Source organism: Onychostoma macrolepis, chromosome 25 (assembly GCF_012432095.1).
Source record: "Onychostoma macrolepis isolate SWU-2019 chromosome 25, ASM1243209v1, whole genome shotgun sequence".
Lineage (NCBI taxonomy): Eukaryota > Metazoa > Chordata > Actinopteri > Cypriniformes > Cyprinidae > Onychostoma > Onychostoma macrolepis.
This window is the reverse complement of record NC_081179.1, coordinates 15,722,837-15,747,378: the sequence shown is the minus strand read 5'-3', so window position 1 is coordinate 15,747,378 and position 24,542 is coordinate 15,722,837. Positions and strand designations below refer to the sequence as shown.

At 34.4% G+C, this 24,542-nt stretch overlaps 3 protein-coding genes across 7 annotated transcripts; 1 reads left to right on the top strand and 2 right to left on the bottom strand.

The window, feature by feature from the left end:
• Window positions 1-194: 194 nt before the first annotated feature.
• On the bottom strand, window positions 195-6,760 carry neil1 (nei-like DNA glycosylase 1). Of its 3 annotated transcripts, none has more exons than XM_058766799.1 (11): window positions 6,484-6,760; window positions 5,087-5,579; window positions 4,410-4,529; window positions 1,670-1,772; window positions 1,490-1,583; window positions 1,179-1,300; window positions 1,044-1,071; window positions 894-958; window positions 617-818; window positions 424-525; window positions 195-332 (listed from the first exon to the last, which is right to left on the bottom strand). In XM_058766799.1, exons 2-11 carry the CDS (start codon window positions 5,542-5,544, stop codon window positions 280-282), a joined length of 1,347 nt encoding a protein of 448 aa, XP_058622782.1. In that variant the 5' UTR covers window positions 5,545-5,579; window positions 6,484-6,760; the 3' UTR covers window positions 195-279. The 3 variants fall into 3 exon arrangements, with proteins under 3 accessions (XP_058622782.1, XP_058622783.1, XP_058622784.1); XM_058766800.1 differs by lacking the exon at window positions 6,484-6,760 and adding an exon at window positions 6,291-6,410; XM_058766801.1 differs by lacking the exon at window positions 6,484-6,760 and adding an exon at window positions 6,371-6,391.
• Window positions 6,761-6,898: 138 nt separating this feature from the next.
• Window positions 6,899-9,898, bottom strand: commd4 (COMM domain containing 4). Of its 3 annotated transcripts, none has more exons than XM_058766803.1 (8): window positions 9,826-9,898; window positions 9,536-9,607; window positions 9,394-9,459; window positions 9,268-9,307; window positions 8,285-8,404; window positions 8,132-8,212; window positions 7,876-8,052; window positions 6,899-7,340 (listed from the first exon to the last, which is right to left on the bottom strand). In XM_058766803.1, exons 1-8 carry the CDS (start codon window positions 9,826-9,828, stop codon window positions 7,300-7,302), a joined length of 600 nt encoding a protein of 199 aa, XP_058622786.1. In that variant the 5' UTR covers window positions 9,829-9,898; the 3' UTR covers window positions 6,899-7,299. The 3 variants fall into 3 exon arrangements, with proteins under 3 accessions (XP_058622786.1, XP_058622785.1, XP_058622787.1); XM_058766802.1 differs by having other exon boundaries at window positions 9,700-9,833; XM_058766804.1 differs by lacking the exon at window positions 9,826-9,898 and adding an exon at window positions 9,681-9,773.
• A 628-nt stretch (window positions 9,899-10,526) lies between these two features.
• sema7a (semaphorin 7A) lies at window positions 10,527-23,509 on the top strand. The gene is made up of 14 exons (XM_058766798.1): window positions 10,527-10,699; window positions 10,905-11,038; window positions 11,613-11,642; window positions 11,741-11,836; window positions 12,281-12,374; window positions 12,494-12,604; window positions 13,509-13,651; window positions 14,145-14,323; window positions 15,766-15,874; window positions 16,742-16,937; window positions 19,201-19,316; window positions 19,415-19,560; window positions 19,686-19,741; window positions 19,834-23,509. Exons 1-14 carry the CDS (start codon window positions 10,573-10,575, stop codon window positions 20,214-20,216), a joined length of 1,920 nt encoding a protein of 639 aa, XP_058622781.1. The 5' UTR covers window positions 10,527-10,572; the 3' UTR covers window positions 20,217-23,509.
• Window positions 23,510-24,542: the final 1,033 nt, after the last annotated feature.

Genomic DNA, 24,542 nt, shown 5'->3' with positions numbered 1-24,542 from the left:
AAAATTGGTTACTTGGTTATTTTTTTCCCTGACAACTCTTTTTTTGTGAAATCTTAAGAAAAAGGTAGTCGATATGGTTGATTAAACATGAAGTAAAAGATGATAAGGCCCCAAGCAGGCATTTTACACAACAAAAATATATATTTGATTACATGCATATATTTCTTATTTACTTTAAAAAAGGATTATAAAATCAAATCATTACTGAATATAAAAAGTCTGGGTGGCCCATTACAGTAGCTTGCTGACTGCATTCTGATGATTTAATCAAGCATGGCATCATTTGGAGGAACGGCCTCCTTGTGTGCCACTTCTTTTCCGCTGTGGCTTTGCTAGAATAAAATATAATAATAAATTAACATCACAAGATACAACAACTCACAGAGCAGAGTCGGCCTCTGTATTAAAAAACTGAAGTCATACCCTTTGTTGCACTTTTCCTACAGGTTACGGAATTCCTTTTAGTTTTATTCACTTCCTCCACACGTTGGCTTTTGATTGTATTAGTTCCAGTCTTTGGAAGAACTTAAGAAAGGACAACATTGCAGAGAAATCAGGATCTGAATACTAATAATACCGAAAGTAGCCAAATAAATAGTGAATGGGAGATTCTGACCTTTTGGGCTTCTCTTTCCTCTTGTTTTTGGCTTCTTGTTCTCATCTGCAGGTGCTACATTGACCTTTTTCGTGGTTTTTTTCTGTCTTTTTGAAGCATTTTGTGTTTTGGAGGTTGCATTTTCTTTCTTTACCTTTATGTTGTCCTTTTTCTTAGCAGGTTTTGCTTTTGCAGTACTGTCGGTGCATGTCTTTTTGGCTTTCTAGAGTGAAGCAGATGTTGTGTAAAGTTCTTGCATCTGTTCAAGTGTAAGAAATGCAAAGTAATGACATCTCACTTTTGAATCAGTGTAATCGTGATCATCTTTCTGCCTTTTCCACATAATTTTGCGAGATTTGGCACCTAATGGAGGAATATTTTTAGTTACATATATAGACTTTAACATTCTTAGGATCAATCATCTGTTTATTTTGTTGAGGGATTTTACCTTTGGGCACCATAGGACCAGGATCCCCCTAAAAACAAAGCAAGCAATGAATTAAAATCAGATTGAACTCTAAATGCGTTTCAGAATGGTCTCCAGAATTAGAATTAAGATTTACAGAGAATTACACAGACATACATTGAACCAAATTGTCCGTCCATTGTGGTCACCTAATGAGTTCATTCCATCCACACAGTAACATTGCATCCAGGCTTGAAGCACAGAATACTTCCCCTTTGCTGGAGCATAACCATTTTCACCTTAAGGAATAAAAAATGAAGTAAAAAAAAGCAGATGAATGGATACTGATCTAAAACTAAAAATGAAATGTCACTGACACTGGGATTTTGTAAAACGTATGTAAGTATCATCATACACAAATATTTGCATGTAAAACTGTGCAAAATCAGTCAATACATCACAATTGTTTGCAGTGTAAGCCCACCCACCCAACTGCACCACCTCCAAGGGAACAGTGTGACACAAAGAAAGAAGGTCTGGGGTCTCAGCCTTCACCCCTTTCTTCCCGGTTTTATCTGTTGACTGAATGAAACAACAAAGCAATGATTTATCCCAAACAAAGTGTCAATTAATACACTGACTCAGACAAGAAGGTCAAATTCCTTCACCTCTACAACTGTAATCTCCTTTTTGACCTTCTTTTTTTCCTCGTCTTGTAGCACAAGTCCCTCTAGAACTGTCCGTGCCTTTACAAACGGAGGGATTTGTAGTCTGACAAGAATGGAGGGGGAAATCGGTTACTTTTCCTCATAATTAGATTTGGACTGACATGATAGTAGGCCATGAAAGAGAGGAAAAGTTCAAAGGTTTCATGTACAATTAAGTAAAACAATGGCGGATTTTTCAACTAAACAATGTGGTTTTATTCTTAAAGTTGAGATTTAGAAATGCACTTTTCATGATTTTTCATGGTAGATTCCAATGGATTTTTTTCTTCAAGCAACAGACATGAAAGAATGAAAGCGTACATGAACAAGAAATGCAATATAGCATCAGAAGTTTTTTTGTGGTTTTAAAATTGAGCAAAAACAATGGTTTGATTTCAGTTTTGTAATATTAAATAAAATCTCTCTCTCTCTCTCTCTATATATACATATAAAACATTCTTTAAAATATCTTATGCAATCAATTTATGTAATGAGTAAAACAGAAAGATGTTCTAGTATGGAGGACCAAAGCTGCAGAAACTAAAAATAAATAATAAACAAATTAGTGCTGTCAAACGATTAATCGTGATTAATTGCATCCAAAGTAAGTTTGTTTATATTATATTTGTAAGTGTACTGTGTATATTTATTATGTGTATACACACACACACATACAGTATATATATATTGAAAATATTTACATGTTTATATCATTTATATTCATATTCTTATATTCTATATAAATATTTAATATATAAACAACATATTTTTCTTAAATATATACATGCATGTGTGTGTGTATTTATATATACATAATAAATATACACACAGTATACTTTTATTTTGGATGCGATTAATCACGATTAATCATTTGACAGCACTAAAACAAATAAAATATAAAAATATATGAAAGAACAAGTAAATAAAAATTTAAATGAATGAAAATAAATATAAAACATAAAGGGAAAAAGTAATAAATAAATTCAGGATTACATTATTACTATATTTGTTTCTATCAAGTCATTTATTTATTTATTTTTCTGTCATTAAATTTATTTATTTATTTCTGCAGGTTTGGTCCTCCATTCAATAGCAGTTGTTTTATTTTAAATCAAATTCTGTCGGTGTAATTTTAAGATAAAATGAAATGGCCATCCTAAACAAAATGAAATTTGTTGTATTGAATGTATTCATACTTCCTTCCTTCGCAATTAACTTTCACTTTTCAGACATGACAGCTTGCAATTTTGAAAAAAAAAGAATTGCTGGATGCAATCAATGTTAGGAGCAAAAACCGACTGCGGTCAAGCCAGCCGCCACTCCGAAATGCATGGTCAATCTAGCCGCCGCGCTGTTTTGTCGTGCGCGCTTTTACAGTGCATTACGGCGATCTTCCGCTGGTCTTTCGCCTGCATTCACTCAGACAGTTTTTTTTTTTTTTTTACTGCTTAACTTATACATACAAACAAGAACAAGGAAATAAGAGTAAGGGTAATATATATTAAGAAAATGAACTATACTAATTAATAAAGTAATATCAGATTAACTGTCTATAATATTATTATAATAATCTTAAAAAAATCCATTTTAAATAGGCCTTATGAAATTAAATTGTCTAAAAGTGTTAAGTAACAACCTAATAATTATGGTTCAAACAAAATTATATCAAAATAACTGATGTTGAATTACAAAGTAAAAGCCCTCCAAAAACTCATATATGACCAATATTGTATTTGATTTTGGATGGCTCTAAAAAATGAAGTCTCTGGTTTCACAGACCAGTTTCAATTCAGATTAACAGATCACTGCCCAGGGTGTGTCTAAACCAGTTTCAGGACTTTTGGATAGTTCTAAAAAGGAAACACCAATTATTAATTTTGTTTAAGGTAAAGTACGTGAAACTGTTTATATATATATATATATATATATATATATATATATATATATATAACAATTTTACGTACTTTACCTTAAAAAAAAAAATAATTGGTGTTTCCTTTTTAGAGCCATCCAAAATCAAATAGAATATTGGTCATATATGAGTTTTTGGAGCTTTTATTTTGTAATGCAACATCAGACAGTCCTGAAACTGGTTTAGACACACCCTGGGGCAGTGAACTGTTAATCTGAATTGAAACTGGTCTGTGAAACCAGAGACTTTATTTTTTAGAGCCATCCAAAATCAAAGACAATACTGGTCATATATGAGTTTTTGGAGGGCTTTTACTTTGTAATTCAACATCAGTTATTTTGATATAATTTTGTTTGAACCATAATTATTAGGTTGTTACTTAACACTTTTAGACAATTTAATTTCATAAGGCCTATTTAAAATGGATTTTTTTTTTAGATTATTATAATAATATTATAGACAGTTAATCTGATATTACTTTATTAATTAGTATAGTTCATTTTCTTAATATATATTACCCTTACTCTTATTTCCTTGTTCTTGTTTGTATGTATAAGTTAAGCAGTAAAAAAAAAAAAAAAAAAAAAAAATTGTCTGAGTGAACGCAGGCGAAAGACCAGCGGAAGATCGCCGTAATGCACTGTATATGCGCGCACTACAAAACAGCGCGGCGGCTAGATTGACCATGCATTTCGGAGTGGCGGCTGGCTTGACCGCAGTAACCCATTCCAACTGATGGCCAGCTGACCAGTGCATAATTCAAATCTGGGAAACATTAGAAAGTGTTACCTGAACAAAATCTCTGCTCGGAGATAGTTCCCAATCCCGTTGAAATACTTCTGATTTAAGAGCACCTCACAGATGGGTTTGTCAAATGTCTTGTCAGACAGATTTGAAAGAACATTCTCCCTGAAATATTTAAATACACAGTTTATGCTGACAACACTGTAAACCGACCTTTTCATATGAATTGCAACTCTGCCATTAACAGCATAAAAATACGAAACCAGTGTCGCATTTTGCCCAATATCAGCATTGACCTTAACAGTTTCCATGATGTAACATTATACTAGCTGTGCTGGTCAAACCAGAACAGGAGACTAATCAAAACTGTACGGCACAATGTCAAAACATGTAACTTTTTTTTTTTTTTACTAATTTCTAATATTAAATGCGATCACATAAGCAATATTTACGCAGAATTTTGCATGCAAAAAAAGTTCCATTGTCTCAGCAGTGTATATAGCACAGCACATGAAGAATTCACTTTCAAACATAGTAGCTTTTTGTTGGTCAGGGTGGTGAATTCAAGTGAAAATGGGCGAAATCTTAAAGGAGGGGAGTCTTTTTGCACTGACAGGAAACTCCTGATCCCTATTGGATTGACCTAAAAATAGTAAATATGACCACACCTTTACAGTTTAATGCATTGTGAAACGCTGTCACAATAAATTTTTCTCTCTCACCTAAAGCTCTCGTATTCAAACATGACACAAGGCCCTCTGTCTTTTTGCCAGGTCCCATTTGGATGCCAGCTGCCAAATCTGCGGGTGTCCTCAAAACTCAACACCCTGCATGGGTTTTCATTAGTGTAGAACCGCAGGTGAGCGTGTTTTGGAAGATCATCTACTGAGGTGAAGCGGAAAAACCCTGACATCCCAAATCGGAAGACCACATCCATCGGCTGCTGGGACTGACGCTTGGCGACCTTGCGTTTACCGTCGTCATCATTTTTAATGGGAGTGAGGGTGAGTATGACCTCTTTTCCTCTGGACTGGGCTTTGATGCAGTAGGCGTCGCAGCAGAATGGGACTTCAGGATTTTTATTCACATCAGATTTCTCGACAGATCCACTAAACACAAGCCCTTCACACATCTTGTTGACATATAGACTGGCCAAATGGAGTTCAGGGCCTTCCGGCATTCTTGAACAGGAAATGAAGATAGGGTGTCAGAAACCTAAATGTGAGACACCAAGGGTTCAGATGTTGTTACAAGGAACCAGGAACACAATAAGGCCTAAAGACTCTAAATAAAAAAACTGCGATACGTGATAAATAAGAGGTGCTTAACCTTCAGATTTGAAACCTCAAGAAGTCAAACTAAATTGTTTTCAATCTAAGTTTGAACTAAATATCTTGTGATTTTAGCAACTCTGTAAATACAATTTGTCTAATAAAATCTAAACTTTACATGAACATCCAAAATGAATAGACATCAATTTTAAAAAGACAAAAGGGAATACTTTTATGACTAAGGTAACAGAGTTGAACGTTTAGCCAAACTTAAACTGTCAATCCTTAAGAGTTTGGCAGAAAAGGGTCATTCTTAGCATGTAATAATATTATATTAAACATAAATTAATGGGAGATTTTTCTTTCTTTCTTAGAACTTGAGTAACAGGACTGAAAGTTGCTCGCCAAATTCAGTCTCCTCTACAACCCATGTAAATATTTAGAAAAATTTTAATTCTGTATTTCCCGCCATTTGTCACAATTTTATTTTAATTTTTTTTCCCAAATAGGTGGAAATACTGTAGTAACCGTATTCGAGTCTCTAATGCTTTAAAATATAAAGACACACGAAATTAAACAGCAAATAAGTTGACAATAATAGCATTCATACTCCTATATGAATATGTGTACACTAATGAATAAAAAAGCATCTGACCAGCGTTTGAGGAAATCTTTCCCTCATGCTGAACGATGCTCAAGATTATGAAAGTGTGCTGTTAGTGCTAAGCAACGTACATGCATTGCTACATGCAAAGTTTGAATTGTCGCATATCTACGTGCTACAAAGTCGGATCATGTTCAGCAAATCGATGATTAAATTAATTGAAGCGAATCGTGCACCAACCCACCTTTGCTCCTCAAGCTTGTTATATAATCACGGAAACTCGCGCGGCTCGGCATGCTACTGTTTATGAAACGGACACGGGAGGATCATGGGAGTTGTAGTTTGTTTTTTTCTAGATTCCTTCTTACTCTGGGAACTTGTGGGCAGTCTGAATATTTACTTTAAAGCCAAACAGTTAAATTAGTTTATTAATTAACTAAATATTTCCTTTAGAAGAAGATTAGTCTAAATAAATGAATTTAAACAATGAATATTTAAGAATTAAACTGGAATAAACTCTAAATGGCATGCATTCATAATTTAAATTCACGCCGTCCCCATAATATGCCCCTTTATTCGTAACAAAAAAACCTGACCAAAATAAATTATCTTTAATAAGTATTTTTAAGGGTTCTGAACATGCCGCAGTGAGACTGAACTGTTGGTATTATCTTATTTATTCTCTCCATTTTTTTTTTAATGAAAAAGAAATAATGCATTAACAAAATACACATGACATTAACATAGACAAACACATGAGGTGAGATAAATCACTAAGGGCTGTTGATTCTCTGGATAAAACTGATCAACAAGTGACAAATTAAGTTTCCAAGTGACATTGGGTCCAAAAATAATGAATAAAAGTGCTAAATCTGATTGAGACACTTTTTGAAGTTGGTGCTCAATTTGAGCAACATTAGTCAACATTTGACAAATCAGGACATGAAAAGCTATACAAAATATGTTAGAAAAACCATTTTCTTTTCTTTCTCAGAAGCAGTTTAAATACACGGATTCCTGCGCACATTTCAGCGATATTATTCAACAAATGCTGACTGCTTCACTGTAGTGCATTCATCATAGTCTGTGCTTGTTTGAGTTCTGGAAAAGAAAAACAGGGAAATTTGCTATAATTGCATAATACAATATACACTTAAAAATGCTTAAGTCTAAATTAAAGATGCATTTGAATTACATAAAATTTCCATCAAACAAGCAGCTTTTCACGTCACAAGATGTTAATTGATGGACTGGAATCGTGTTGATTAATTATAGATTATTGTGATGTTTTTATCAGCTGTTTGGACTCTCATTCTGACGGCACCCATTCACTGCAGAGGATCCATTGGTGAGCAAGTGATGCAACTCAAAATTTCTCCAAATCTGATCTGATAATCAAACAAACTCACCTACATCTTGGACGGCCTGAGAGCGAGTACATTTTCTGCTAACTCTCATTTTTTAGTGAACTATTGCTTTACAACACATTCAGTTTATTAGTACTGTTAACAGAACTGTTACCAGTTTCATGCGTGTATGACTGATAAATATTCATCACATTGCGTTTATTACTTTAAACCGAAAGGATGGAAATGTTATATGCAATTCAAATACATAAATGGTACCGATCAGTCACCTGTTAGCAGTACTCTGAACTTGTCCGCAGTGATGGAGACAGTGGTGGTCTGTGTGGAGTCTGTCTCGGGGTCCTGAGCCTGAAGTCTGAGCTGGACTGTGGGTTCATTCACTTGCTTCAGTTCACTGGAGCTCAGGGTGTAATCGACCCGCCAGTTCACCGCTTCCAGACGACCCACTGACACATGACATGCATCAGGATATTACATAATCTGGACTGTATTTCTATTTTTCTTCTATTTTTTGGTAATACTCACAGCGCAGGCTGCTCTCTCTCAGCTTTTCCTGTAGAGCGATGTGTTTTTCCTCATATGATTTACACAAGCCGGTGGTGTGCTCTATAAATGGACATGTAAATGTGTTGAGTTTGAAGTATAACTTCGAAAAGTTGATAAAGCAGATATCCTTACCTTTAGGCAGGCCAAGCTGCTGTAGTTCACTGGAGAGAGATTCACTGTCCACGTCATGCTTGGCAGCACTAGCCAGAATGAAACTCAGCACTGCTATACTGGCTTTAATGTCTCCACTTTCTGGGGAAAAAATCAAATAAAAATAGACAGAGAAATCAGCAAGATATATGGCATGAAATATAAACAGACAATGCATTTATGTAGGTTGCATAAAATATCAGTACCATTGTAATTTATCAACCAATATTGAATAAGTTACAATAATTATTAGTAAATTATTTAAAAATCCCTTTTAAAAAGTCATATAATGGATATTTAATTGTGCTGCACATTTCTTCAGTTTTTACATGTAGATTACCGTTGACATTATCTAACGTTCTCTTACAATTCATTTTGTAAAAACACTAATAATTTATATTGTTAAATGTGTCTTTAGAAAATCTCAAATATGAATTTTCCACAGATTATACATTACAATGTTGTGAAGCCTAAATTCACTTGCAGGCTATAATTTAAAACTATTATTTATTTATGTATTTATTTATTTGTCATATCAGCATCAAATCGTTCATGGCAAACTCAAGAATAATACATTTCAAAATAGTCTTAATAACAGTACTTAAATGAATTTTATAAAATAAATTGAACAACATTTTTTTTTTTTTTTTTTTACGAACAATTAAATAAAATAACAATCATATACCATCTTTCAAAATTATATCTGATCAAAATTCTAATATTCTATTAATATACTTTTGGAGTATAAAGTTTTCCTAGAATCATTTAAAGCAGGACACTCTGCTAAAATGTTTAAGCATTAAAACTACTCATTTTGATTTAATTTGAAATATACGTTATAAAATTTTAATATCAGCCATAACGTAGGAAAAAATTATAAGCAATCAGTACTGATTTATAATAATTTTCATTGCACACTTTACTATTACTGAGATCACATGACACAGAATCCAGGTTTTACTCACCAAACTTTGCATCTGAGGTTAGTTTTGAAACTTTGTCATACTGAAAACATATAATTATATAGTAGTTAGAGGAATATGTATTTAGTAGACATTCTAACATGAGTGTTGTCTTCAGTGCTGTCTTACATCGATGCCTTCATCGAGCAGATCTTTAATGACTTGCACGCACAGAAGCTTCATCTTGACGCTCGACTGCAATGAAGAAAATCACTTGTAGTAAGATTTGTGCAGAAATTGTCAACATAACACCTATTAACGTTAGACTTACTATTCTAGCTAAGGTGCTAATTTCTGCAAGGACCCAGTCTGGACAGTCCAGATCTCCACAAAATCGGAACCTCTGAAATAAAAGAAAGCAGCAAAATGAGTCTATTAAGAATGTTTACGTCTATTGCTTAGCCTTTAAAACGTACTCTAAAAGATTAGCGTTACATGGAAAAAAATGTCATTATCCGTCCACAAATCGCAGCGGACACGTATTATAACTGTAATGGTTTCAAAAATGAAACCATAACTAGAATAAACCGAGCTATCGTTCAATAAGAAATAAGATAATACCATTTTGAGCTAATCTTTTTCTTCTTCTGTACTGCAAGCCGTGGATTTCCGTGGATTTCCGCCGCCTACTGGACTGGAGAGCACAATAGTATGGAATTAGATTTGTGCCAAATAAAATGAATGTAATTTTTAAAGAAACGTATGAAAATATCAAGTGAAACTGAATAAAATGTCTTTGAAACTAAAAAATAAATAAATTACAGGCAAAATCGTTTTTAATACACTGCAGGTTTTGCAACTGTTTTCTCATCTTTCATTCGTTGATCTGTACTTACAAATGCACTTCCAGAGTTTTCATTTACGCTTCTAAAGTTTTCGTTTACGATTCTGAAGATTTCATTTACGCTTCTGAAGTTTTCGTTCGCCATTCTGACACAAAGCTCTCATGGGGGCGGGGTTAACAGCGGTGTGTTCTCATTGGCTACTGAGTTTTTGATTGACAGCTTCTTGACCTGGAAGTGAAGGCGTCAGTATCGTTGCGCCTGTGTGGATGTGAGCGTCTGTTAAAAACAAGGTCAAAGATTTTGCCTGTAATTTATTTATTTTTTAGTTTCAAAGACATTTTATTCAGTTTCACTTGATATTTCCATACGTTTCTTTAAAAATTACATTCATTTTATTTGGCACAAATCTAATTCCATACAATAGCCCTTCTCCTGGAGAGTCCACTCAATTACATGTTCACTTTGAAACCGGCGGAGATGAGATGTGGTCGTACTACTGGGAGCGGTTAGATTGTGTAGGACCATGATCATAAAACGGCAATATTTCTCGGTCCACATAAAGGGAAATTTGGCGTGTCCTTTGCTTGTTTATGGAGCGTGCTTTCATTGCGTGTTTTGCTCTTATAATCCCAGATTAACTCTAAAACAAGGTAAGTTAAGATAGCCTACATCTTTCTTCTGTAATCAGACTAATTATTTACACTAGTCATTTGCACACGTAGTGTATTCACTAATGCACTTATACAGTAGACTTGAATTGTTTTAATTAAATAATCACATGAGACAATATCTAAACATATTATATCTTACTAGAGGACATAACTTTACCCAGATTTGTTTATTTTTTCCCCCCAGATGATGCTCCTCTTTTATACAACAGAAATTATAGTCATACAGTCTTATTCCATGAGGAAGGATCAAAGAGTCTGATTGTAGGAGGAATAAATCATATTTTACATTTTGATGTAGACAGTCTTCGGATTGTGGAGGTAATACTGAACTGAAACTGGTCATTAATATGTAAATGACACTTTTGTTGAAATTGTTTAATCAAATAATTGTACATTGTATTTTAAAAATAAAGTTGGAATATAAAGCACGGTTGAATATCATAAATTGGAGAAGTAACTCAGAGAGTTGTGACTTTTGGAAGTGGTTGTAATTAGTAAGTCTAGCCTACATTAAATTATATATTGTGGATGGATTTCAGTACGCAGTCAATGACGCACACAGACAGCTGTGTCCATATTTAATCTGTCAGCGAATGAAAAGGCCTATTTCAGGTGTTCATGAAAGATTTATTTCCACAAACAACAAGTCTAATCTGTTGCTATGGTTGCCATAAATAATTTAAATTTTAATTGTGTGATTGATTAGTGAAAAAATAATCATCATGGTTGCTTTATACACATTTAGGTACATAATTGTGTACGCATAGTCTCATATCTTGAATTTAAAATACTTTTACATCAATTTTGAGATTTCGTTCAGTAGATTTTGTGACCAAGATCATAATAAAATATTGCAATTTTTGTAAAATTTATTATTTATTTATTTTTTTAGAACTTTACTCTGAATCCAAAATGTCATGAGGTGAGTTCTATAATTCTGTTAAAAAAAAAAGAAAGAAAGAAAGAACAAATTGAGTTTTGTAGTTTGACAGTCTTACTGATATTGCTCCATCTATACAGGGCTCCTGTGAAAATGTAGTGACAGTAATTGAAAGATTTGAAGACTACACATTTGTATGTGGGACGAATGGAGAACAGCCACGGTGTTGGAAACGGGTAAAAAATAAATATTTTTGGCATGGTATCTGCTACAAATGCAGAGCTTCTGCTAAATGTTGTCTTGTGGTTTACTTTTTTTAGTAAGAGAATACTGAGAAAAAAGTGTAGTTCTCTATTTGACTTTTAATTTGCTTGTATAATTTTGAATGACAACTTCATATGCAATTGTGTTATTTCTCAAAACATAAGAAAAATCAATTCTGAATTGATATTAAAAACCTTTTTGATATCAGTAATTACATTTCCTATATTAAAACTGGAATTCTTGATATAAACAATTGCATTATTACTCACAGATATACAAATTCTTGATAGCAAGAAATCAGTTTCAACTCGTCAAAAAATTGAATTCTTGATGTCTGTAAATGCATATCCTGCAAATGAATAATGTTCAGTTGGCTTGCCATATTTCTGAAATCTAATAATGTCTCTTTCCTGAAGTTTTCCAGAGAAAGCAATCATTCCACTGAGGTTGTAGACGGTACGGGAATCTCCCCTTATACAAGTTCACAAAACTCCTTGTCGCTGGTGGCAGGTATGTGGGAGCACAAGTAGCTTAATTAATGTTTTGATCTGCTTAGGCTTAGTGAATGAGCTGGAGGATTGAAGTTGCTTATTTAGCGTAACACCAAGGCTTTCTTTGGTTATATACAGATGGAGATCTCTACGTAGCAGCTCCTCTATACAGTGATGGAACCCTGCTGCAGTTTCGCAGAAAAGCTGGAAAACGAACCAGCGTGTGGATGTATGATCAATGGGTTTCAGGTTGGTTGAATCACACAATTTTCACTAAAATTACTAGAAGAAAACATATTTAATTTATATATATGATTACTTATTTGATGTATAAATAGTTTTTTTCTAATTAAGAACCTCTCCAAATATTCCCAAAGATCAGATTTAAAGGGATAGTTCACCCAAAAATGAAAATTACTCCATGATTTACTAAACCTCAAGCCATCCTAGGTGTATATGACGTTCTTCTTTCAGACGAATACAATCGGAATTATATTATATAATGTCCTGTCTCTTCCTAATGCTTCATAATGGCAGTGAATGGCTGTTGAGATTTTGAAGTCCAATAAAGTGCATCCATCCATCATAAAAAGTTGGTCATCGTTAAGTTTTTCCAAACCTGTATGAGTTTCTTTCTTCTGCTGAATATACGAATAAAAGTTTTGGTAACCAAACAGTTGCGGGTCCCCTTTGGAAGTCATTCAGTGGCTGTCAGAAACTGTTTGGATACCAACATTCTTCAAGATAACTTCTTTTGTGTTCAATAGAAGAAAGAAACTCATACAGGTTTGGAACAAATTGATAGTAAGTAAATGATTAAGTTTTTCATTTTGGGTGAATTATCACCCAGATCTTGCTCTGCTTAATCGACATCTTACCTCTAATGCTGTAATTAGTAAACTCACTTTAGTATGCACTTTAGTGACTGTTTATTATGTTTGTGGACCGAGTGTGATGAGCAAGCATGTGCTCAGTTGCTGACCAATCAGCATTTTGTCTCTCCCAAGCTGCAGCTATCAAAATACAGCCTAGTCCTTGTTTCTTTTGTAAATCAGGCTTCTCTCTTGAAAGTAAAGTTGGAGTTAAGTGATATAAATAAAAATGTGAAACGAGTAGGGAAATAATTCATGACTCATTCATACTCCCCCCACAGAACCCACTTTTATTTCCAGTTTTCTGGCCCAGCGCATGAATGACCCCTTGAATGAGAAGATATACATCTTATTCCGTGAGAAAAACTCAGACACGAGTCCAGAAGCTGATCCTTGGATATCTAGAGTGGCCAGAGTGTGTAAGGTATGTTCCTCACTTACGTATGAAAGATGTGACGGTTCTTTGTGAGGCTTCCTACGTGAACCCACAGAGTCTGAGAGAACCATTGTTGTGGAAAAGTGACCTTCAACATTGATTTTTATTATCCTACACATTTCAAGGAATATGAATGGATCTATCTTATTAAGTCATTGGATTGTCACAGATTGGTTACCATGAATTAGTTATTCAGGAGGTGGTAATGTGAGGACTCACGTAGGGGTTCAAATTTAGCACTTTCGAGCCTTCCTGGCATCCAACTCGATAAGAAGTTATCACAGTTCTGTCAGCACTACTGTTATCAGACTGCAGTGCAGAAAAGAGATCAGATTTTAGAAACAAAGCTTGAGTCACAGAAGTTGCGTTCTTGGTTTGAAGTGCCATGAAACGAAGAAACCTTCCAGGGCTTGTGGATGAGCATCAACCTGCTGTCGATGGCAGAACACTGTCCACCTGTAAAAACATCAATCTCTCGTAGGTCGACGAGGGCGGTCCCAAGCAGTTGCTCCAGAACATTTGGACCTCCTTTCTGAAGGCACGACTTGTGTGCGGGATTCCTAGAGAGTCGCTGTACTTCAATCGCCTACAGGATGTTTTCATCCAGCATGCTGATGACTGGAGGGATTCACGAGTGTATGCGCTTTTCTCCAGCAGCTGGTAAACACTGCATTATCTTCTGACATTTAAAAAGGAAATAATTAGGTTGGCTTGAGAAATCTGCTACTTATATAATTATTATAAGAATATAATAATAATATTATTAATCATGTTAACAATGTGCTAAAATATGTTGTCGATGTGTTATTGATAAACATGCTAAATGTGTGCTAAATTACACTAACAACAACTGCGTCCAAAATTACGCACTATAGGACTATGCACTTATACACTATGTATTTATACACTACTCAACCATGTAGTGTATGAATTACATAAGGTTATTTTGTCATTCTTAATCTGAGCCTGAGAGCCCCTCCCCCTTCGCTGTGTAATTAAAACTGCGACATGAGTGCATGAAGTGTTCAACATTCCACACTTTGTTTTTTCGGGTATTTAAGTGCATCATCCTGGTATTTAAAGTGCACTTTAGTGTGAACACACTACTCACACTATTTATATTACAAAACATCATAGAATAGTGCATAAATACACAATTTGGGACACGCCTAACATGTTAAATGATGCCAAAATGTGCTGATAATATGCTAGATCATGTTAGAAACATGCTAACAACATGCTAAATCATATTATATATAAAACATGAATATAAAAACATATTAGCAATGTGCTAGCAACATAGCAACCATGTTAGAAACATGCTAGCAACATGCTAAACATGTTAGCAATGTGCTATCAACAGTGTAATCATTCTAAAACATGCTAAATCATGTTATCAAAATCCTAAAACATGTTAATCATGTTAGAAACATGCTAGCAACATGCTAGTCATGTTAACAACATGCTTATCATGCTAAAAACATGTTAACAATGTGCTAAAACATGCTATCAATGTGTTAAATAATGCTGAAATATGCAGTGTGATAAATCACGCTAACAACATCTTAAAACATGTTAGCAAATGTGTTAAATCATGGTAGCAACATGTTAAAACTCTGACAACATGTTAGATAATGTTAAAACATGCCGACAAATGCTAGATCATGTTAGAAACATGCTAGCAACATGCCAATCAATGCTAGCAACATTAATAACAATATAGCATATTAATCATGTAATCATGGTAGCAACACGCACAAACATGTTAGCAATGTGCTAGCAACAATGTAATCATGTTTTAGCAACATGTTAAAACATGATAATGTGCTAACAACATGATTGTCATGCTAGAAACATGCTATCTAATCATGTTAAAACATGCTAGCAATATGCTAATCATGGTAAAACATGTTAAATCATTATAGCAACATGCTATCAACGTCTATGTAATCTATCTAAACTTTCGAACTTGAAGCTTAAGTTTGTTCACAAACTTCACTAATCTAGTTACTTCATATTGTTTTTGCAATTCCTTTGGTGTCACTGATTGCTCAGAAATTAAATACATTATCTCACCATTATTTATTTTTATGTTGTTATAGGAACTCTACTGCTGTGTGCATTTACTCATTGGCAGAGCTTGATGATGTTTTTGAGCATTCCGCCTACAAAAGTTATTCTAAGGCCATTCCCACCCCAAGACCAGGAACTGTGAGCAAAAACACACACAGAATAATCAAAATATCACTGTTCTCTTTGTTTGGCCTCTTTTTGTTTTATACTATGCTCCATTACAACACTTACTGGTTGACCACTGTGGTAAAATAATGTGTACTGAAGTTTTCTGGGTTTCCTAGTATTCACAAACACCACAAAAAGACTTCCATGAGAATGACTGTAATATACCATGCATTGTTTCCAGATTTGTCAGAATTTGCATGTGTGGAGTAGCTCCACACATAGTTTAAAATAACTATGTTCAAACTGGGGTCTGTTGTGAAGTTCAGAGAAAAACTTAATTCTAAAAAGAATTAAAATAAATAAATAATTTCTTAATTGAAATAAATAAATAATAACAAAAATGTTAAAATTATTTATTTAATTTAAATAAAAATAAAAATGATAATGGCTAAATAATAATTAGAATTACTCTGTGTAAATGTGTTAGCATTAAGAAACTTAACGTTGACGCACTGGAATCGTCATATTTTTTACATTAAAATGTAAAAAAACAAAACAAAAAACTGAGTAACATCTGATTCAGCTGAAGCCTATTCAATTCAAAATTACATTCAATACACATTTTTTCCAAGCTTTATTTTTATATATTGTTTATGAAACAACAACTTCCTCATTTTACTCTTGACCCAAAGGTGAATTGCTCAGGCCTATTATTATAGCCATTGTTTGTGAAACAAACAATCTCCTCTTATAGTTGAGGAAATGAGCAGTTATTTGTGCCATGGCCTTGATAACAATGGAATGGTTGTAACTTCACTTGTGCTGTGTTTTAACTTGTGACCTCAAACAATACTGACTGAAATTATATTATAACAGATATATATCACTCTTTTCCAGTGTGTCAAACAAAGCAATTCCATTCCAACTTCTACCCTTCAAATCATTAAAGACCATCCAGAGATGAAGGACTGGATTCAACCCATTCAAAAAGAAACGCCTTTCTTCACAAGTAATAAGAACTTCACCAAAATAGCCGTTGACCAAGTCCAAGCTTCGGATGACGGCATGCACAATGTGCTTCTGCTTGCAACAGGTATATTTGTGTGTGATGTATTGGTTCAAATGTCTACACACTGATGTTTACTTTGTGACTTCCTTCATACCAGAGACAATAACAATACTCCTGATAAAAGAAACCCTTCCATTGTTTCCGGCTTTTGTTCTGTTTTGTTTTCTCACTGAAGTCTGCTTATAACATTGGTAAAGTTTTGTTTGCATTAAAAAAAAAGAAAAAAACATAGTTATTTTTTAACAATTTTCCTAATGTTTTCTGACCCTTAAAATTCGACTACAAGCTACTGAACTGCTGCTGTTTCAGCAACCTATGCTGAAATGTTTATACATTTTATAACAATGTGATCCGTCAGAAGGATATGCAGAGCAGTAGGTGCTACACACAACCAGAAACCACAGTCTTTTTGAACTGCGGAGGAAGTTTTAACTTCTGAAAGGAAATGAAACATCATACTTTCAGAGAAGAATGAATAATTGAATTTAACCCTCATATGTCTGCGGTTTCCTGTTTACACTCAGTGCATTTTGGGGTCTATATGACCCCAAAATTTAAAGAATGATTGTAAAAAAAATTTACATTTTTAATAATACATATAATATATTATTTTTTTTGTTTACTTCTCATCTATACAGTAATGCTGTGTTTTTGGATATACAAAGTACTTTTGTACCTATTTACCACACAATTCCTCAACTATACCATTAGCTTGCGTGTGAAATATAAATTTTTTTATGAAAAAAATACTTAAATGATGATCTAAATTAAATATAATTTGTTTCTGGATATTGATCTAGCTGTTAGCTGTACAATTCTGCCATCTGTTGGTCAAAGACAAACCTGAAGGAATTACAATTTAAGAAATAAATTGTTTTGTCCATAGATACCCAGCAGAGGGCAATAGAGATCCATTCATTTTACTGGATGTGGCCAACTGCTCATATCATAACTTTTGTGACACATTTTGTGAATTTATACATGTATAAACATTATACAAGACATTAAAAATAAATATTCTTTCAAATAGTAGAATTTTGGTAGTTTTTCATGCGTTTTGAAATGTCTGTTTTTACAAAATACCACAGAAATCGCCACATAAGAAACACCTAAAGGACAAGACTTAGAATCAGATTGTAGTTGAATATTATTTATTTTAATGAACCAAATGTGAAAAAAAAATTATTAACTTTAGAATTTAGAAGATATTAATTTAATAATATATATATATATATATATATATATATATATATATAAAACAGCAGCAATATGCAGAAATGAACAGGAGTTCTTTTATACCTTTCCTGTGGGAACAATTTCTCTGTTTTCAAAACAAAGTTGCAGCTCTTAGATCTCAGAGTAAACTTTCTTAAAGTTGAACAGGTCAGTTGCCTTTCATCTCTCCCTTGCTCTCTCTGCATGTGTGTGTGCGCATGCATTAGGTCTCACTGATTCACTCACACGTGTTATACATTTGTGGCTGATTTCATTTGACAAATTCCATACAGATGCTCTCTGTGAGTCACACCTCTCTCTCTCTCTCTCTCTGTGTGTGTGAGTGTGTGTGTGTGTGTGCCCATGTGTGTGTGCATTAGGTCTCACTCCTTTTATCTTTGTTCTGCATTTGTGGCTGATTTTATTTGGCTGTGGCAGTCATACCTGTTTGTGTGTATTTGTGTGTATGTGTGTGTGTGTGCGTGTGTGTGTGTGTTTGAGTGAGCATGTCTTTTCTACATTGCATTTGTGCTCTAGTACCAGGCCTTCATTGTGGTATGGAAATTTTCAGATTTATTCTGGATTTATAGATTTTTTTTGACAAATGAAAAATAAACCAATTTTTTTCGATTTTTCCATTCATTTCAATGTGGGGTCATATTGACCCCAAAGGTCATGAGTGTGACTTTTTTTTTTACATACCTTTAGAACAACCGAATCAAGCCCAGCTTTTCTGTGCATGTATAAATAGATAATGTAGGAAAAGTCAAAAAATTTCATTCCTCTAAGATGAAGGGAACCATTTTTTTTAACGAATTAAACGTCAATCGGGGTCATATAGACCCCGAGGACATAAGAGGTTAAGAAGATCAAGGTAAATTTGTTTTCTAATGATATGATCACTTTAGAGTGAGATATACTATATAGGCTGGAATACACTACACGACTTTAAAATTCTGAACAGATTTCTAAATGCTAGGCATCATACATTTGATGATTGGCTCAAAATATCAATCATGTTTGATGGACGCCTTAGTCTTACTCAGCCATTTGATGTCTTGGTTCGTCTTAGACAATGGAGTGATCCTTAAGATCCTGGAGGATGGCTCCAAAGCATTCATCATCTCTGAAACGCATCTGTGCAATGGTTCAGCACCCGTACATTCGATGAAACTCGACTCTGAGAAGGTAATCAAGCAGCCTTGTGTATCATTGGTCACCTTGACTTTTCAGAAACTGTCTGCAGTTTCTGTTGCACGTTCAAATACTGTTGATTTTGTCTGCAGAGGAAGCTGTTTGTAGGATATCCTGGTCAGATTTCCGCGTTAGACCTGCAGAGATGTAAAGACTACAATGCTTCCTGTGAGGAATGTGTCCTTTCCCGTGATCCATACTGCGCTTGGACTGAACAGGGCTGCACATCACAAACTAGGTAGGGTTTTATGTGTTTTAGTTCATATTATATTTACATATTGTGGCTTTAAAATGCTGTCTTTTTGGGTATTGTACACCCTAGCAATTTTTTTAATAGATTTTTCTGTTTGGACTGTGTTTCAGAGGAGGAATACAAAACATTGCTGTTGGACTCACTGAAGTATGTCACCAAAAACCAGGTATAAGATCAATCCACTTGTATTGCGTATCATTTTTTGCTTGATTTTCAAGACAAAACTGTCTCATATATCTTTAACGAATGTCTTTTAAGGGGGAAGATTCACAAGAGAAGTGAAACAATCCTTGGCAGCTCCATTAAGGATTCAACACTCTGTAAACATTGGCATTCCCTTCTACCTTTCTTGTCCTGTCGATTCCAATCATGCCACTTACAAATGGGAGCATAATCAACAGAGCATCCCATGCCAGCAGACCCAATCAGAATGTCTCCTCCTCATCCCAGCCATGACGAATGGCATGTATGGCGATTACAAATGTACATCCCACGAACTCGATTACACCAAAATTGTGAGAGACTACAACCTCTTCAATGAAAACTTAAAGTCTGCTTCTAATGGTGCTTTCAAGCTGAGAGCCCAGGACTGGTTAATGGCCTCATTTGTCACTAGTGCCTTCTATCTGCGCTCACTTTAAGGTCAAGGTAGTTATATAAAAGTCAGTGCTTCTGTCTTCAAGCTTTTCTGATGACCTGTAAGCTGATTAAAACCATCAGTCACATGTTGCCAGGCACCAGTGGTTGGTCTTATCAAGTGAAGTTTATAGGCAACACTGAAGTAAAAGAAAGCATCCTTCCTAGCAGACAACTTGCAATTATATGCTTGCCGTCTGTTGAGTGGCTGTAGAAAGTATACCGTGCAGTCCAAAGTCTGAGACCACAATCAAATTTGGACTTTCGTCTTTAGAAACTGGAAATACTCTTGACAGTTTTAGGATTTAGGATTGTTTTAACAAACAAAAGCTTGTGAAGTAAAATGAAGACGAAATATGCCAGATGTTGCACTATTTCTAGGTCACAAGATGCTTTTTAAAACATTCACCAATATAGTTACATAATATAATACACCAGTAGATGACAACAAGTGACAGTTTTCATGAGTCATTCAACCAATTTGTTAAAAAATGCAAATTCTTTCAGAAACAGGACAATGACTGTCTTTGTGAGTCATTGAATTATTCACTCAACTGATTCATTCAAAAATGCTGATTCAAAATATTCAAAAACGTTCTTTGTTGAGGAATGAAATGTCAATACTCTTTGTTGCTCAGGGACACGCTACAATTTCGTATTCTGAACTTTGTTTCAAACTTTGTTTTCATTTGTGGAGCAAAAATGCTTAAACTTGTTTATCGGATTGTTGTATAAAATCGATTACACCAGGGGTGTCAAACTCAGTTCCTGGAGGGCCGCAGTCCTGCAGAGTTTAGTTCCAACCCTGCTCCAAAACACAAACCATGTAGTTTTCAATTGAGCCTGAAGGACTTGATTAGCTGGATCAGGTGTGTTTAGTTAGGGTTGGAGCTAAACTCTGCAGGGCTGTGGTCCTCCAGGAATTGAGTTTGACACCCCTGAATTACACACCTGCAGACGTGCTCTTTAAATTGCTTACACTCACACCTTAAAAACACGTCCGATTTGTGCACTAAATGGCTTAATGTAATTTAATTGGTTCGGGAATGCATTCAAGGACTGCTTGATTAGCTTGTCTGCACAGTCCCATATAGTATGTGATGTAATTAGGGGCACACTAAACATACTAATCTAGATGTATAAATAGGCACAGTGGTCATGTTTTTACAGTAATTGATGCACGTTTGTTTACTGGAAAAATGCGACTTCCTCACATTAGTGTAGCCTGATTTGAGAAATTGTGTCTGTTTATTTCTGGCACTCATGTTTGCACTTGCTTACTTTCGTAATTCTTTTCTGCTATTTGTATTGTTTTAAGCACTTTCCCCCCAAACTGCATAGTGCTAGTTGTCCAAGAATTAGCTTTTATAATGAGAAACAGAAAGAGAAAATATTTGGGCGTTATCATATCCATACAGTTGTTCAGGAAGTCTGAGAAATTTTGGGTGGTAATAAGGCTTGGGTGTGGTGGGCAAAAACAAGGTTACTATTGGACTTTATTGCTTTTGGCAGTTGCATATTATTTATAGAAAATAGGCTCTGTGTTAAAAGTTGAAGCATTTTCTGTTGTGACTCCAAAATAAATATGCAATGGATCTTTTACAGTTAAAATATGTAGCAAAAATATTTCCTGGAAGGATTCTCTTAATGTTCCACCTTATTTTTAACTCATTATTTTGCAACTATAAATTGAGTAAGTTTGAAAGCTGTTGTGTTTGTAGGGAATGAAAAAAAAGAAGCGCATTAGACAACTGAATGTTATGAAAGTGAAGGGAATTTTTTGTATATTCTTGACATGTTCACTCAAATGTGTTTCCACATATTTAATATTACCATTGATAGCATGACAGTATTGCTTACAGTGGTCTCTTTATTTTTTATTTAATGCTATAACACATTAATTATTGAGATGGAGAGGGACATGGCAAATGAGTCACAGCTGTGAACCGGCTGCTTTGATTCTAGTGTAGTCTGGTTCGCGTCAATGTAAAATTGAATTCTTTATCATATTATACAAGGGACACTTTCTCATTGATATTTTTGTGCACTCTCTGAATCATGTTCACCTACAGCTAAATGGTCCGTACCCTAAATACCTCCCAGAATGTGACTTTTAAGCCTTCAGATATGAAATGATCTGTTAGGTTGTACTATATTTATTTTTGTTCATTACTTATGTATTTCCTTTAAATAAGTAAAAATAAATACAATTATATTTTATAGCACTTGAAATCTCTGTTTTTCCTATGCACAAACACAGCTAAGCGTACTTAGGAAAACACCTAACTTTAATGGTTCTCTGGTAACACTGGAACAATACAAACAGTGATAGATTCGCTAAAACAAACCCTTCATTTATGAATTTTACCAATAAAAACAGAACACGGTTCATACACAGGCAGACACAGGAATCCAGAAAGGGGAGTATTTTCATTATCTCAAGCCAGATCTAAACATCTGGTCTCGCTGGTCTCGCTGCTTTCGGGGCACCTTTGACATCTGGAGCAAGACTGAGCCAGTCTTTTAACTCCTGCAATCCTCCTGTTGTCCATTAGCTGAAAATGTGAATCAGTTCACAAATATTTTTTAAGAGAAAAACTGCCATAATGTTATAATAATTAAAAAATATTATGATTATTAAAACAATAATATACATTAATATTACTAAATATTACTAAATGACAAGCATCTACATAAAATTAGCCATCTGATTCGACCAATGGCGTGTATTGTGGCTATGAACGCATTAGTAAAAATGTTTTGGGGAAAAAAATGTTTATGATTACTGGTTATTAAGACACTTCTCTTAAAATATTACTCATTAGTGATATTTGTATGGTTTAATTAAATTTACACCCAAATCTTTGCATTTGCATGACTCATTGTGCCTTGTGTTTACATGCTGCTTCGAGTTTCCACAGAAAACAAAACACTCTTGTGGTTGTTTTTAAATCACAAAAATGTCCTTACATGTCACATGTAGTGACTTATTGTCAAGACTCTAACATGAACACATGAATACTGTAAAAAAAAAAAAACATGTACATTAACGTTTTTCCACAGATAAAATGAGACACTATAAAAATATATTACCATTGTTTGTGGCCGTGACTCATTTCATGTGACTTGAAAAGGGGGTTTTCATATGACATTTTTATTTAATATGTCTAGACAGTGGTGCACTATATTAGTTTTTGGTGTCAGCTATATTGTGTAATTAAGTTCAAGCATTTTGTTCCAGATATTATTCATTACCACAGTGTTTTGGTATTTTATACCTCTTTAGGATTTAACTTCTTTAGCAGCTATGTTCAAAACCTGAACGTTTAGTTTTTACATAGTTACAAATGGCCATAGCAGAGCCTGAGGGGTGTCCTGGGTGGCACTTGACATCCCTTTTTTTTTTTGTTATCAACATTTTTATTTATTTTTTATACATAACATCCAAAAAAAATAAATAAAATAAAATAAAAAATAAATAAATAAAAATAAAAATAAAAAACAACAACAGACACATACTCAATATCTCAAAGTCCAATCAAAGGGAGGGAAAGAGGGAAAGGCAAGAGAAACACAAAAGTCACTCCTTTATACAGTCACGTATATCAAAAAGAAAGCACTGCCAAGCATCGATGGTAGAAGGCTTGGCCCCATTGATTCGTGCTGTTGTACATTCACAAGCCACTATGTGCAGGAGACTACGGATCCAATATGTTTTTCCACACATGTGCGGTGTAAACCAGTTTTGTATTATTGTCTTCTTCGCAGCTGTAAAACCAGCAAACATCATTCTCTTTTGCATTGAGGTTATACAGAGATCAGAATCATCATTAAGAAGACACAAACTTGGATTAACAGACCAATCCATTTGCAATAAGGATGATAGGCACTTGACATCCCTGACTTCTGATTGGCCACCCCAGGTGTCACCACAAATTTTCATTTGCTGTTGGCAGTTTGATGATTGACATTTCATTTCAATGAGCTTTTCATCTGTTATGCATCATATTTGAAGTAAGTGGTTTATCCTCTGGTTTAGGTTCCACTAATGCTTTTTATAACAGTAAAAGCTCTTTTACTGTAGTAATGTTATTTTGAGTCATGTTTATCAAAAAAACACTGATAAAAGTATATTGACCAATTTTATTGCTATTTAAATAGTATGGGCATATGTTGAATATGCAAATCACTCTCCAAAGCCACACCTCCTCCAAAACGCACGAAGGAGACCAGAAGCTAACCAGTGACACGATGAAAGACGGCGTTGGTGGAGGATTGAATGCAACGGTGTCAGATTACCATGTCCATTATGTATCATGTCTGCGTGAACA

Bases quoted from the DNA above. Each gene is read 5' to 3' on its own strand.
- sema7a (XM_058766798.1), top strand. From the start codon at position 10,573: ATGATCATAAAACGGCAATATTTCTCGGTCCACATAAAGGGAAATTTG. The intron at 10,700-10,904 runs GTAAGTTAAGAT...TTTTCCCCCCAG, and splicing joins CAGATTAACTCTAAAACAAG to ATGATGCTCCTCTTTTATAC. The intron at 11,039-11,612 runs GTAATACTGAAC...TTATTTTTTTAG, and splicing joins ACAGTCTTCGGATTGTGGAG to AACTTTACTCTGAATCCAAA.
- neil1 (XM_058766799.1), bottom strand. From the start codon at position 5,544: ATGCCGGAAGGCCCTGAACTCCATTTGGCCAGTCTATATGTCAACAAG. The intron at 4,530-5,086 runs GTGAGAGAGAAA...TAAATATTTCAG, and splicing joins TTTGAATACGAGAGCTTTAG to GGAGAATGTTCTTTCAAATC. The intron at 333-423 runs GTATGACTTCAG...ATTTTATTCTAG, and splicing joins TAGGAAAAGTGCAACAAAGG to CAAAGCCACAGCGGAAAAGA.
- commd4 (XM_058766802.1), bottom strand. From the start codon at position 9,828: ATGGTATTATCTTATTTCTTATTGAACGATAGCTCGGTTTATTCTAGT. The intron at 8,213-8,284 runs GTAAGGATATCT...GTCCATTTATAG, and splicing joins GCAGCTTGGCCTGCCTAAAG to AGCACACCACCGGCTTGTGT. The intron at 8,053-8,131 runs GTGAGTATTACC...GTCATGTGTCAG, and splicing joins GAGAGAGAGCAGCCTGCGCT to TGGGTCGTCTGGAAGCGGTG.